At 34.2% G+C, this 14,601-nt stretch overlaps 3 protein-coding genes and 1 non-coding gene across 5 annotated transcripts; 3 read left to right on the top strand and 1 right to left on the bottom strand.

Moving 5' to 3' along the window:
- Window positions 1-476: 476 nt before the first annotated feature.
- Window positions 477-4,276, top strand: boss (bride of sevenless). 2 transcript variants are annotated; one of them, XM_065299384.1, is made up of 5 exons: window positions 477-1,806; window positions 1,862-2,049; window positions 2,105-2,816; window positions 2,885-3,488; window positions 3,572-3,734. In XM_065299384.1, exons 1-5 carry the CDS (start codon window positions 1,238-1,240, stop codon window positions 3,599-3,601), a joined length of 2,103 nt encoding a protein of 700 aa, XP_065155456.1. In that variant the 5' UTR covers window positions 477-1,237; the 3' UTR covers window positions 3,602-3,734. The 2 variants fall into 2 exon arrangements, with proteins under 2 accessions (XP_065155456.1, XP_065155454.1); XM_065299382.1 differs by having other exon boundaries at window positions 478-1,806; window positions 3,568-4,276.
- Window positions 4,277-4,544: 268 nt separating this feature from the next.
- Window positions 4,545-6,368, top strand: LOC135804381 (synaptic vesicular amine transporter-like). The gene is made up of 6 exons (XM_065318247.1): window positions 4,545-4,737; window positions 4,799-5,050; window positions 5,106-5,369; window positions 5,419-5,691; window positions 5,753-6,144; window positions 6,205-6,368. The coding sequence occupies exons 1-6, from the start codon at window positions 4,614-4,616 to the stop codon at window positions 6,307-6,309; spliced, it is 1,410 nt and encodes a 469-aa protein (XP_065174319.1). The 5' UTR covers window positions 4,545-4,613; the 3' UTR covers window positions 6,310-6,368.
- A 1,805-nt stretch (window positions 6,369-8,173) lies between these two features.
- Window positions 8,174-8,246, top strand: TRNAF-GAA (transfer RNA phenylalanine (anticodon GAA)). Its single transcript has one exon. It is a non-coding gene; the product is annotated as a tRNA-Phe (tRNA).
- Window positions 8,247-12,802: 4,556 nt separating this feature from the next.
- On the bottom strand, window positions 12,803-14,423 carry LOC135789324 (doublesex- and mab-3-related transcription factor dmd-4-like). Its single transcript, XM_065299110.1, has 2 exons — window positions 13,997-14,423; window positions 12,803-13,576 (listed from the first exon to the last, which is right to left on the bottom strand). The coding sequence occupies exons 1-2, from the start codon at window positions 14,168-14,170 to the stop codon at window positions 12,803-12,805; spliced, it is 948 nt and encodes a 315-aa protein (XP_065155182.1). The 5' UTR covers window positions 14,171-14,423.
- Window positions 14,424-14,601: the final 178 nt, after the last annotated feature.

Genomic DNA, 14,601 nt, shown 5'->3' with positions numbered 1-14,601 from the left:
TTTGTAAGTAGCACCATCTGTTGATAACTAGTCGCTACTGAGTAGGCGGAGCATACATTCTCTTTAGGTGAATAACTTCTTCATTTTTAAAATTAGAAGAATATTTCCTTCGCCAAAATCATAAATTTATTAAGTAATTTAAGATTACTTCCATAAAATTTCACTATATTTATTTTATTTTGATTTACCAGTAGCGCCATCTATTGATCACTAGTCAATAGTCAGTGGGCGGAGCATAAATCACTTTTTATGCATTTATAATCAAAAGTTTAGAGGTTAGAATTTTTTTCTTCTTTTTTTTAATATTTTGACATCAGTTTAATACAACTCCTATAACTAGTTTATTATAATGAGGGCAATATATGTATTTATATGAATTCACCTGTACTTTTAGGGTTTCATGTGCACCCAGGTGAACACGATTATACTCGTACTGCCTACCACTACTCACGTCCTACCATAATATTACCCAACCAGCCAACCAACGCACCGACGCATCACATATCATACAGCCAGTCAACTCAGTCAGTCAAAACAGTATTTTCACTAGTATTCTACTATTGGTATCATTACTAATTCAACCAGTAGTAGTGTAGCAGTACCAGTGTACCAGCAACCAGCAAAATTAGATCAATACGAAAGGTGCAAGTGGCCGGTTGTCAAGGAAAACTTTATCAACACAACCAACAACCACCCCTAACAACCAACCATTAATAACAAAGTGCTCACTACGCAGTTTTAGTTTTGTTTCGACCTTTGATAGATGCTAGTCAATCATTTTCTTTTAATAATAATTAAATATAATAAACTATGTGTTAAACTATGAATTTAAAATTTATTGAACTTTATTTCGGTTTAAACAATTTATGAAATTAACAACAATTGAAGTGCATCACTGTGTGACTGTGACTCTGTAATTTTTGCTTCGTTTTCAAAAGATTTTTTAGTAATTTCCGTGTTTGTGTGTTGATTGTGTGTGAGTGTGTTAAAAATTCCGCATTTGTACAATACGTGCGCAGCGAAGCGAAAACTCTATACGAACGGATGCGTCGCCAACGCATATCGTCCACAATTTCGTGCATTTCGATACGAATCGGTTGAATCACGTTGACAAAAACACGCGACGCACATAACCTTCAAAGCTTTATTCTTAAATACAGACAATGCGTTCGATTCGGTTACGTAATAATTGCACATCAATCGTTATGCAGTTCTAAATTGAATTAAAACGTTTAAAATGACAAATAAAACGATTTTATTCTTCTTGTTGGGTGTAACACTAATCTGTGCGGTTAACACTAGCGTCATCTATGAGACACTAGGATCTATTCATATTGGTTTGATTTTGACACAATGCACGGAGAATTTGACAGCTGTACAGAAAACTGCACTGCATTCAACAATATGGGCTACTCAACGTGTTAATGATTTGAAATTTGCGAATCTGAATGATTTTCAAGTTGGATTGACTGTGCATCAAGTGTGTACGGAAGATGATTACCTATCCGCCATCTTTGAATTGTATAAAAATGGTTTGGAGCGTGGAGAGTTGTTGTTGGGTGTCATGGCGGACTACCGTGATGAAGTACCGAGAGTAGTTCCGGAATTCGCCGATATTTTAAAAGTTGATTTTTATGAAAGTGTGATGTACAAACAGGAAATCATTAAAACTGTGGTAAAAATTCTGGAAGTACTTGCTTGGTCCGATGATATCGAAGTTATTGCACCGGATCAAAATGTTTTGAAAGAGTTTTACCGAATTACAAGGCGAGAATGGATGTGTGTTAATCGGTTTCATTTACACGAGTCAGTATAATTAATTTAATCACAAATATTATGTGTTAATTTGTTTGTGTTACAGAACTTTTGTTTATGACTCCGAAGAAAATGCAAGTGTAATACATCCTATTGTTTTTCTTGGATCAGCCGCAGAGATTTCTAAAAGTCTATCAAAACTTCAGAATGCTACAAATAATTCTGAGACTAATTTTAGTACACAAAAAATACTTCTTGTGCCTTTAGATTCAGAAGAAATAACTCCTACTAAAGGTAGTTTTGGAAATAATTTTAAAATACCGAAATTTAAATATTTTTTTAATTTCAGAAAATTATCATATTTTACAATCTACTTTGGCCGAACCTGAAGAACCTTTAATACCACCAAAAATCATCCCTTCGACAATATTATTTGAAATGGCCGAACCAATCCTACGAATGATTCAAACATTATCACAGAATTCAACTCTGGAATGTCAGAATTCAACAAACATTAAATGTTTACACAAACTTTCTTCAAATGGAGATACAGAATCCGAAACTAAAATATTATCTCAAGTTGAGATTTTGAATCTGCTGAAACTTGAATCATTAAGCTCAGAATTTAATTATATTCTCAATAACAACCAAGGTGAGCTCATGAAATACTCACTTTTTGAGAATGATATTACTGTCATGGATGCAACGAAAGATTATCAACTAAAAAGAAATATTTCCATCTCCGAATGTTTCCAACACTTTGATCAGTGTTTGTTGGAGTGCGAAAACTTTAAAAGTTTTGATGTCACGCCAATTTTTACAAGCAACGTCTTTCTGAATGCAGTTAGGCTTCGTCCTGAGCCTTGGGTGTATGCATTCTTTAGTCTATCGTTATTAGGGATTCTGTTTTGTTTGGCGATAATGGGATTTATCATCAGCAGACTTTGCAAGAAACAAGTTTTGGAAGGAAATCCTATTTTAACCATTTTATTGCTGATTGATGTGATTATAATGTTTGCAAGTGTTTTGCCGTTTTCATTAGAAGGAAATAAGTTTAACAGGTATGCAAAATATTGCCTTTACTTATTTTAAAGTAAAATAACTATAAATGTATTTTTAATCCTTTCAGATTTGAAATTTACATTCTACGAGCAATTTGCGTGACGATTCCTTACACTTTTGCTTTTGCCCTTCTTTTAGCACGCACCATACTCCTTGCAACCGTATCCAGTGAAGTAGGATTCATGTCCCACGTAGCAGGAACAGTCCAAGGATTCCTCACATTATTCATATTCGCCGTACAATGTGCACTTAGTCTCCAATTGAGCAACTCCTGCGAAGATTCACCTTTACACCACACAAATAATAACTACTCTTTGTTATCCTTAATGTCCTACAATGTAGTTCTCTTAATTCTATTAGTATTCATCACTCCGTTGATTGCAAAATCTAAACGTAACTATCGTGAAGGAAAACACTTCACAATCGCAATAATTATGAGCGCATGTGCATGGAGTGGTTGGTTACCCGCCTACGCAGTCCTTGATGAAGCATGGAAGGACCCTTTGTTGTGCCTGGGCTTAGTTTCTACAGGGAGTATCTTATTAGGAAGTATATTTATTCCTCGAACATATATGATGACTGTATCCGCCGCTAGAGAGCGTTTTACCAGCGCGCTGCCTTCTTTAGCGACTGCAACCAGCGCTATGGATATATACAGAGCGTCCACGCAGGTAACATTAACACAATTTATCCTATTTTGTTTTTTATTTTGTTTATTTAGATAATTATTGATTTATTTGTTTGTTTCAGCCAGTTTACGATTGCGTCAACGTGGCAGCCATAGCAGCGGCTAATTTAAGAGCGCAACATGAAGAAGAGCGCCGACGCGCGGCATATTACTCAGCACCTGATGGTGATGGTGAGGTCGAGGAGGAAGAAGAAGAGGATGAGTTTGTTGTACAAACATGTGACTCTCCACCGGTAGATAAAGTGACGAGGTTCTAAATAATCTAAATGAAACTAACTTTAAAGTTCATGTAATTAATCTAAGTCAACTTAAGTTAAGAATTAACCTCGAATTGATAGTTAAGTAATATTAAGATAAGTTGAACAACTTAAGATTAAGTCCTTATTCAGTAAAACCGTCCAAAAACATAGCGTAAGGTCCTAATGTTAAGAATTCACTTTAATTAATTAATTAATTAATTAATTTAAGATTTAACCAAACCGAACCTAACAATCTAAAAATTCTATTTCTAATTCTATTCTATTCTAGTTATTTTTTTGTTTAATAACCTAAACATAGTAATTTCTTAAGTCATTCAGTTATAGATGGCGCTAGTCTTATTCAACTAAAGAAGTGTGTGTTCAATTGTCATTAAAATAATTAATAATTAATTGTAAGCTTGTTTAAGCTCATTTGTGTGCTGAATTGTCAAAATTAAACTAAAAAGAATGTTAATCACTATTTCATCACTCTGTATACCAAATAAAATTACAAATCGTGTGTAATTTATAACCGTATTGTTTAATTTGCTGCGAATTGATTTAGACGAGCTAGAGGATAGTACAGTGTGCCGTATGGGATACACATTCTTAATTCCTATCAGTGTCTTGCAGCTCGTGTGCCCTCACGCGTTAAATTTTCCATCAGCGTGAGGTTATCACACAACAGCCGCAAAACGGACGGAAATTGCGTTAGGAAGAAAATTGTCCACATGCGTCCTCAGTGGGAACTTCCCCACTAGTCGCAACAAAACTCTGCGATTGGCAACAGTTCATCGGTGGCTCTTGTTCCGAACAGTTGGATATTTTACAATTATTCAATTTCGAGTAGAATTTAAAATAAAATAAAAATGATTTTAACTTTTCCGGTTTTTGTATTTAACCTAACAGAAATGACGAGTGATCCAATGTTTTTGACGTTTGTAACTGTGTACTTATCGTTCTTTTTGGATAATGTTCTATTGACAGTTATTGGTAAGTAATATGTTAAACTACATTCAAATGTAATTAATTTGATTATGATTATTCGTTTTAGTGCCAATAATTCCTGACTATTTATTTCATAATCATCTTAATATAACTCCAAGTGGTGAAATAACTTCTTTAAGCCCATTGCAGCGTAAATATGAAGACTTAGAAAAAGATAATGGTCCTTTAGGTGCTCTCCTGGCATCGAAAGCTTTTGTTCAATTGATTTGTACACCATTTGTTGGTTATGCCACCGCCATCTTTGGATATCATCGCCCTTTGTTATTTGGCAGTGTTAATATGTTTTTTGCAACATTACGTAAGTAATTTTATTTTAAAATACATAAGAATAAACTAAATTTTATTTATTTTAGTTTTTGCTTTCGGGAGTAATTATTGGTCATTAGTTCTTGCAAGAGCTTTACATGGATGTTCTTCGGCTGGTATTGCCGTGAGTGGAATGTCACTCCTTGCTGATACTTTACCAAAAAGTGTTAGAGGTCGTCTTATGCCCTTGGCTTTCGGTGGAATAGCTCTGGGCGTACTAATTGGCTACCCACTAGGGGGCGCTGCATATCAGTTGATTGGAAAAGCTGCGCCATTTTTACTTATTGCTCTGTTAATATTTTTTAATATTTGTAAGTAATATACTCTTGATTAATGTGTTTTTTATGTATATATTTTAAGTTCTGCAAGTTTATAATCTAAATAACATCCAAGAGAGTTCTAACATTGTTGAGAGAGAAACAGCAGATTGGATGTGTACTGGATTATTGGAGAACAAACACACTTTATTGACTACTGGTGCCATTTGTGTGTGTACGGCAACAATGGCAATACTGGAACCATGTGTACCAATGTGGTTGATGGCTACAATTGATCCACCACCTTCAAGGTGGCAATTGGGGGCTGTTTTTATTCCGGATAGTGTTGGATATTTTATTGGATCGCATTTTACTGGTAAAATTTTTTATTGACTTATAGAATCATAGAATACACTAAAACTTTATATTTCTTATAGGATTTCTTACAGTTTTACCATGGCGTATTGCTCTGGGTGCAATGGTACTTACCGGTCTCTCATCTTGTGCAATTCCATTAGCAACATCAATAACTGATTTAACTCTACCGCATTTTGGATTAGGTCTTGGCGTCGGCGCACTAGATGCTGCGTTAGTTCCACTTCTCGCTACATTTGTTGATTCTCGGAGTCACGCTCATGCGCATTATGGCCCTGTGTATGCTCTTCAACAAGCTGCAGTATGTCTAGCTTATTCTCTTGGCCCGCTACTTGGTGGCGCAGCTATACATCGAATTGGATTTCCGTGGTTAATCAGGATTGTAGGATTGTTGAACGTTGTTTATTGTCCTCTGCTCATCGAATTGGATAATGAAAATATTAAAGAAAATAATGTAAATTCAATTTATATTTTGTATTTATAACTAAACTATAATTATTCACTTTCATTTCAGTTAAATCGGCGGGGTACTTTACAAAGTTACTCGACATTGGACGATTCAACGTACTCAATCGAGGAAATTCCTAAGAATGAAGTTAAATCCAAGGAAATTAAGTAAAAACATTCTTTCTGAAATTTACTTTATACAATTATACATAATGGTAATCGTTATAATGGTGTCTGGCATGTGGTTCAAATAAAAAACGAATATGTTATAGAGTAAAAACCCGTGACGGCCAGACTTTCGTTATTTTAGGAAACATGAAAATGTTTCTAGGTGTGTACCCAACACAGCAAAGAACTACCCCCAATTATGAAACCTGGATCGCGGTTCCTTTGGCAGTTAACTGCAAACAAAGATATGCCAATTATAATGTCAAAGTCGTTATTTTAGCAAACTCCTTCTTAGCAAGCACATATTCTTTACATTTATTATTTTAAATAAATTTTGCCTTACATTTCACGTGCAAAGTGAGATAAAGTGGCTGTGTATTGATAAAATCCGCTGCGATGGCTTATGTTTACAAAACATTGCAACAACGATATGATCGCGGGAATATTTTTAGTTATAACGGACATTCTAGCGACATCTCGGAAAGATTTTAAAAGTTCAGTTGGAAATCGGCTGCTAGTGATATTGAATCGGGCATTTGATAAGTGATCGGGCATAGAATTGAATGGCGAAGTCACCGTGTACCTGAAATCGCTCGCAAGGACATGGATTTCAATCAGCAGCATTATTAAATTAAACGCCAGAAATAAAACATACATACATACATACTATATAGTAGGTAATGGATAATATATTACATAATATCTGTTGATAAATTATAAAGTAATGAATTATTTAAATATGTTTTACTTTTATGATTTACTAGCTTTAACCCGCGGCTTCGCTCGCGAATATCTAAAATAATGAAGTTGCTTCCGTACGCGTCTGTAGTCACAGAAGAAGTAATAATGAAGTAGAATGGCGGGAAGTTTAAAATGGCTGAAAGTATAGTCTATGGAAGTATAGTGTACAGTCTCCATAGTGTATTCAATTGGATTTGATGTTGACGTAGCTGTCGGTAATACAGTGTGATAATTCAGTGTGATGGTACTATAGTACTTAGGTTTGAGCTTCATTGCTGGAATGCTAGATGGCGTTAAAGTAGTCAAATAGCCAGATGCAGAAGTATTATTGGCTAAACAATTTCTTTATTTTATTTAAAAAATAATTTGTTTATTAAATAAAAAGTAGCCTATAACCATTCGGGGACCACAAAGAATATGTGTACTAATTTTCAGGATGATCGGTTAAGTAGTTTTTGCGTGAAAGTGTAACAAACATCGAGACTTTCGCATTTATAATATTAGTAGGGATTTTCAAGAGTAAAATAAGATAAAGTCAATGTAAATAGATAAAATGCGGTGATGCGATAACCAATATGTATGTTTACAATACTTTACAACAACAATATGATAAAAACGCGAGAAGATTTTTAGTCGAAAAGGACATCTTAGCGATATCTCGGAATAACCTTAAAAGTATAATTTGAATTCGACTCTTTGTTTATTGAATCGTTCATGGTTGCGATGTGTGAGTGAATGAACTGAATGACAGAAACTATAAAAAATCTGTTATGCTGTTTATAGATCAATGCACTAATTTACTTCATTTGAGGTTTTTATTGCTATATTATAGTTTAAAGAATTTTCTACACTATCCTACACTATCGCCCTAAATCCTTAGAAAGTGCCTTAAAATGTACTATTAACAATCAAAAAAATTAACGTTCTTGCTGTTTCTCAGCCTCCAATTGTCCATCAAGAGACTCTTTTCAAGATGCGTATTGATAAAATCCTCAAAACCCTTTGTAAGTGCTCTAAAATAACTTTCTAAAGTTAGCATTTCTCAAAAAAGTTAAAAGCATGCAATTTCCTATTTGTATGAAAACAATGATTTGTGTAGTATAATTGCAACACTCCTTTGTCAATAAGCCGAAATAGCTCAGTTGGGAGAGCGTTAGACTGAAGATCTAAAGGTCCCTGGTTCAATCCCTGGTTTCGGCACGTTGCTCTGGTCGGAGACTTATTGTAATACTGGACAATTTTGTTTTTATTGTGGTCTGTAAAATAACACCCAGTAACTCCCGAACTATATGAATTTTTTAATGTTTCTCACTGCCATGATAGAGCTCGAGAGTTCCTCTACACAATACATACCTTGACAATCTTCTAACCCTTTTAGAAGTGCCCCAAAACTTTCTTCAAAAATTGATATTTAAAAAAAAATTTATAATTGCGCGCAAAACACCCTGTATCTCGCGAACTAATTGAATTTGAAAAGCTTGTTACGGCAATTTTGAAATTCGAAAGTCTCCCTACATAACGCATTCCTTTTCAATCTGCTAACCCTTCCGGGAGTGCCCTAAAATGCCCTTTAAAAGATGGCATTTTTCAAAAAAAAACTGAAAACATGGTGCTGAAAACACCTTGTATGTCGGGAACTAATTGACTTTCTTAAAGTTTGTCACCGCAATTTTAAAGTTCGAAAGTATCCCTACGCAATGCAAAGACTTTCAATTTGCTAACCCTTCCGGAAGTGCCCTAAAACACCTAAAGGTGTGAAAAACATCTAGTATCTTGAGAACTATTTGACTTTTTTTAATTTTTTTTACCGTCATCTGAAAGTTCGAGAGTCCTTCTACGCGATCCATATCTGTCCAACCCCATAACCCTTTCAGAAGTACTCTAAAAAGCACTTCGAAAAGTAGCCATTTTTGTCCCTAAAATTTTATTTTTTGGTCAAATAACAGGGTCGAACTTTTTTATTAAAATATTTTTCGGCTTTTTTCTTTATTTTTTCCCATGAAACCGGCGAAATTAAATTGCAATTATCTCGGGAACTAAAAGGGTGACGGACAAAAGGACTCCGTATTCATAATCCTTAAAGAATTCTCTACAAAATAGCACCATTATCAAAAAACGACCAAAAGAGCATAAAAAATTTAACGAAAAGATTTTGTTATAAAAAAGGCTAAAGATTTCTCATTTTTATGTTGGAAATAAAAAGTTGGAATTATTAAATTCTGATTGCGGATTCATAACAAACAATTAAATTTGATTAACTTATCTTAGTAACATTTGCCCATATCATGTTTTGTTTAGACCCTATTGGGTTGTATAGATTACACTTAACAAGAATTACTTTAAACTGTTTTTGTCGAATATCTTTTAAACCGTGCGTCAAAATAAAACTATGTTTTAAAATAATCACTTGATATACCTAATTGCCGTAATAGCAGTAAAAAAATTTCCCGTAAATCTCATTAGGTGAAATGAGCACTCCCATCGACACTTAAGAATCAATTATCTCAGGAACTAATTGTCATAAACAAAAACCAAAAACACCCCGATGTTAAGCATCAAATCCTAGATTAGATAACATTTAAAAAATTTGAAATATAACATCTGCCTAAAAAAACTTCCCTGGCGATTTTCTCGGAAAATAATAAAGATAGAAAAGAACTTTCTTCATTTTGTTCATGCCGCGATATGGATCTATAAAATGGCAGATTTAGTTTTTCCATTTTCCAAAGTTGACCAAAGACCTCTCAAAAAGATCAAGAGGTTACACTTGACTCTTTTTGGACAAAAAAAAATTTTTTAAGCTAGAAGAAAATGGAAAATGCTAATCGATTAAGTTTTCCAAGGGGATGAAAGATATCAAGTCAGTTTTGCGATAATATCATTATTTCAGAAACTAGGTGGTAAATTCTAAACTAATCAAGAAAAAATTTTTGGTGCTATTAAATAAAATGTTATATAATTTGGGTTATTAAGAGCTTCTCTAGTAGTTTTTAATAAATTTTCGAAATACTAATTAAAATGTCAGGCGCCTCCGCCAAATTTTTAATAATTAAAAGCATTGTGCAGAAAATTAAACAAATCTACTATTTTATTGTGTATTATCATAGAGGGCAATTTTATCAAATGATTATTTTAATACATAATTTTAATTTGAGGTTCGGTTTAAAAGATATACGACAAAAACTGTTTAAAGTAATTCGTTTTAAGTGTAATCTATACAACCCAATAGGGCCTAAACAAAACATGATAAGGGCAAATGTTACTAAGATAAGTTAATCAAATTTAATTGTTTGTTAAGAATCCGCAATCAGAATTTAAAAATTCCAACTTTTAATTACGAACATAAAAAGAGAAATCTTTTGCCTTTTTTATAACAAACTCTTTTCGTTATATTTTTTACGCACATTTGGTCGTTTTTTAAGAATGACGCTATCTTGTAGAGAATTCTTAAAGGATTAAGAATACAAAGTCCTTTTATCCGTCACCCTTTTAGTTTTCGAGATAATAGCAATTTAATCTCGCCGGTTTCACAGGAAAAATTAAAGAAAACAGTTCGACCCTGTCGCTCGACCAAAAAAAAAATTTAAGAAAAATGTTCGACCCGGTCTTTTGACCGAAAAAATTTTAAGAAATAAGTTCGGCCCTGTCATTCAGCCAAAAAAAGATAAGCAAAAAGTGCGACCCTGTCTTTCGATCGAAAAAATTTTAAGGAAAAAGTTTGATCCTGTCTTCTGACCGAAAAAAAATTTTAAGAAAAAAGTTCGACCCTGTTTTTTGACGGAAAAAAATTTGAACAAAAAGTTCGACCCTGTTATTCGACCAAAAAATGAAATTTTTGGGACAAAAATGGCTATTTTCAAAGTGCTTTCTAGGGTACTTCTGAAAGGGCTATGGGGTTGGAAAAATATGAATCGCATAGAAAGACTCTTGAACTTAAAGATGACGGCAAAAACTTCAAAAAAGTCAAATAGTTCTCAAGATAATAGGTGTTTTTCACACCATGTTTTAAATTTTTTTGAAAAATGCCAATTTTAAAACAAAGGTTTAGGGCACTTCCGAAAGAGCTGGGAGATAGAAAAGGTATGCATCGTATAGAGGAACTCTTGAACTTTAAAATAACGGTGACAAATTCTTAAAAAGTTTATTAGTTCACGAGATACCGAGTGTTTTGCACACCATGTTTTAAATTTTTTGAAAAATGCCAATGTTTGTAAGGCATTTTAGGGCACTTTCAAAAGTGCTCGAAAATCGAAAGTGAATGCATCTTATAGGAATACTTTCGAACTTTAACATAGCGGTGACAAACTTTATGAAAGTCAATTAGTTCCCGAGGTACAAGGTGTTTTCCACTCCATGTTTTCAATAGTTTTGAAAAGTGCCAATTTTTAAAGGGCATTTTAGGGCTCTTCCGGAAGGGTTAGCTGATTGAAAAGGAATGCGTTATGTAGGGAGACTTTAGAACTTTAAAATTACCGTAACACACTTTTAAAAATTCAATACAGGGTGTTTTGCACGCCATGTTTAATTTTTTTGTTTAAATGTCAATTTTTAAAGAAAGTTTTGGTGCACTTCTAAAAGGGCTAGAAGATTGACAAGGTATGCATCGTGTAGAGGAACTCTTGAGATTTATCATAGCGGTGAGAAACTTTAAAAAATTCATATAGTTAAGAAGATACAGAGTGATATTTTGCAAACCACAATAAAAACAAAATTTTCCAGTATTACAATAAATCTCTGACAAAAGCAACGTGCCGAAACCAAGGATTGAACCAGGGATTTTTATAATTAATCGTGGAAAACCCTTTTTTATTATTATTAATTTGAGCATTGTATCAAGTGATTTTGATCCTGTCAATAGATTCAAGGACGTTCTATAACTTGCGCCAATTTGTCACCTCCTATAAATACAGAAAATGCCCTAAAATAACTTGTTTACTTTTAATTTTTAGTTTTAGTTTAAAATATTTATCAAATTGTGGTTTAAATTATAATAAGTACAAAACAGGGCCCGAAATTAATTCAAATTTCCATATTGTTTTTTCAAATTCAAGGTTGCTCTCAATTTTCCTTTACTTTTCTAGCGCTTTTCACGATTCACAAGACCACCTAATGTAATTTCATTAGGTATCGCTTGCAGCGCGTCCGTGCGCCATGTTTGTTTTGTAAGTTAAGAAGAATGCCGCAGTTCCCGTGTTTATCTATCAATTTACGCGTTGCTTGCCGCTGTAAATAGATAAAACGTACTCACAAACTGACTTGTATGTCGACTGTTCAAAGTTAGCTAAATATTGTGCAAACAAATGAAACACCGCGCGTTCAACTTTTCCAAAGGCGCAATCCCAACCGTATGCGTAACTCTCAGAAGACTTGCATTTGGAATATTTGTTTTGTGTACGTTTCAACGCCCCTAAGCTTTGTGATTTCATCTTGGGGTTGATGCGGGATGAATAAAAATGATTTTTCTGGTCTGCAATGAATACAAATCACCAGATATTTGTATTTATAAATACAGAAACCTGTAATTTCGCAAACGTAAAACTAAAGAATGGTTTAATTTTAATTTATTTTAAAATATAATAATACTCTATGTACAAAATTTAATAATAATACACAAAGAACCAAAATAAAATGTTACATAATACTTACATGATTATTACATAGATGTCGTTACCTTACACCAATATAACTTACATTATACATATTTCTAACCTAACTTACTGCAAATACTATAAAATAGGTTATTTTCAATGTGAAAATTATAATCTTGGTTCAACCCTGTATAAGTTGTGTTTACACTGTTCGCACTCACAAAATCCTGGAACATAAACTGGACTGGGCAGCATAGTCGGCTGCGAATTAAACAATGGCAGAAACGGATACAAGCTGTGCATAAACACCTTACTTCCGGCCATCAAAGAAATCGGACTTGGATGCAACCCTTTTAAACTCGACTTAAATTGCGTCTGTTGCACGACTGGCTTAAATGCAGATTCTTTAAACAAACCGCCATCTTTAAAAATTGGCGATGTTGAATCTGATGACCGAGAAACATCAACATTTGAAGAGGGTTTTATAATCCCACTAGATTTTTGTCTGTTGCTAGTGTGAATAGTCTCCATATCAATTTCAACTTCTATGTCTTTTTTGTTAATGTTGAAATGTTCGATAGCTTTGAGTAAATCGTGATTGCAACGTTTCAGGACAAGCTCAAGCACTGAACGCTTTTTATTTGGAAATAATTTTGTTAGCATTTCAATAGATGCAGGAGTAACGCTGATTTCGCCTGAGGTTGAAGGTTCCTCTGACTGATCTTGATTTTTTGCTTGCGGTGGAGAATAGGCGGCCATTTCGGTAGCGCTCGAATCAACAGTGACATCGACGCCATCAGCATCCGCTTCTACTTCCGGTGACGTCACTTGCATACCGTAAATACGTCCAGGCGGAAGATATTCGTAAGTAGTTCCGCTTTCAGCCGCTGCTAAATGAAGTGCAATTGCATCTTCAGCAGCTTGTTGTCTTTTCAACGCCACCTATAAGTAAAATTTAAAAATATTCACATTATAAAGTGGTTTATTTTGTAGCTACGACGTTATTCAATCTTTCCAAGCTTTAAATCTAAATCTATTCGATTGTTTGTTTGGTAAGCGATATTTTCGTTTGAATTTTGATCGATGCTTTTCCATTAGCCGCTTTGCGTCGACCATAATATCAAATGTCAATGTGTAACTTAAGGGATGAAATCAGTGGTTTTCTCTAGTGTTTGTGCACACATACAAGTGGCGAGTGATTTTAATCGACAAGTGCGCCGCCATCTTGTATCAATATTGACGCAGTATAAAATAACGTATGACAAAAACGACAGAGCATGCATAAAACCTGCTTAATTAACTTTTACTTCTTTTCCTTTGAAAATGAAATTTTTAATTTAAAAGTGATTAGTTTTTGGTTACCTGAGCTGCCATGATGCGTTGACGTTCTTTAATCAATCCACATTTTGCACAAGAGCAGTTCTTGTAGACGCATTGTTTCTTGTGACCTCGAAGGGTGGAAATCATTCCGTGATTGCGACATCTTGCGCACTTTGGGATTCTTGCTGATCGGCTCACGTCTCGACTTGATAACATCTTCTTTTTATTGTTACAATAAAGATAGCAATTTAATTCACTCACAGAAAACAAAATTTTAATTAATGACGCTTATTAGCAGCCATAATCAATGTACACGTGAAAATTGAATAAAATTTGTTAATAGAATAATTTATAATCACTTGCAAGTCAATTATATTCAGACAATTGTTTCTTGTCACCCGTGTTGCCTACGCGAAGCGAAACACTTGAATAAAGAGAGTTTCGAAAGAGATACGAAAAGATGTCGGCTGCGGGGATGAACACAAGTGATACAGATTTATCTGCGCTTTATCTTCGTTGCGGTTTGAGAATTGCGCGGTTAGCGTCGCGACGCCCGCGACCAATCGCAATCGAGCCGAAGTTGTACTAACGTCCAATCGGGGTTAAAAATAGGAGGATCGCAGATCGGATACGCTACGGGCGCAAAT

The sequence above is a fragment of the Atheta coriaria genome, unplaced genomic scaffold, assembly GCF_025399875.1.
Source record: "Atheta coriaria isolate IRGN ID8LTWV9N9 unplaced genomic scaffold, Caltech_Dcor_3.1 hic_scaffold_3_pilon, whole genome shotgun sequence".
NCBI lineage: Eukaryota > Metazoa > Arthropoda > Insecta > Coleoptera > Staphylinidae > Dalotia > Dalotia coriaria.
Note: the sequence above shows the minus strand (reverse complement) of the source record. Positions and strands in the feature narration are given on the sequence as shown.

Bases quoted from the DNA above. Each gene is read 5' to 3' on its own strand.
- boss (XM_065299382.1), top strand. From the start codon at position 1,238: ATGACAAATAAAACGATTTTATTCTTCTTGTTGGGTGTAACACTAATC. The intron at 2,050-2,104 runs GTAGTTTTGGAA...TTTTAATTTCAG, and splicing joins AGAAATAACTCCTACTAAAG to AAAATTATCATATTTTACAA. The intron at 3,489-3,567 runs GTAACATTAACA...TGTTTGTTTCAG, and splicing joins TATACAGAGCGTCCACGCAG to CCAGTTTACGATTGCGTCAA.
- LOC135804381 (XM_065318247.1), top strand. From the start codon at position 4,614: ATGATTTTAACTTTTCCGGTTTTTGTATTTAACCTAACAGAAATGACG. The intron at 5,370-5,418 runs GTAAGTAATATA...ATATATTTTAAG, and splicing joins GTTAATATTTTTTAATATTT to TTCTGCAAGTTTATAATCTA. The intron at 6,145-6,204 runs GTAAATTCAATT...CTTTCATTTCAG, and splicing joins AAAATATTAAAGAAAATAAT to TTAAATCGGCGGGGTACTTT.
- LOC135789324 (XM_065299110.1), bottom strand. From the start codon at position 14,170: ATGTTATCAAGTCGAGACGTGAGCCGATCAGCAAGAATCCCAAAGTGC. The intron at 13,577-13,996 runs GTAACCAAAAAC...TTTTACTTATAG, and splicing joins AACGCATCATGGCAGCTCAG to GTGGCGTTGAAAAGACAACA.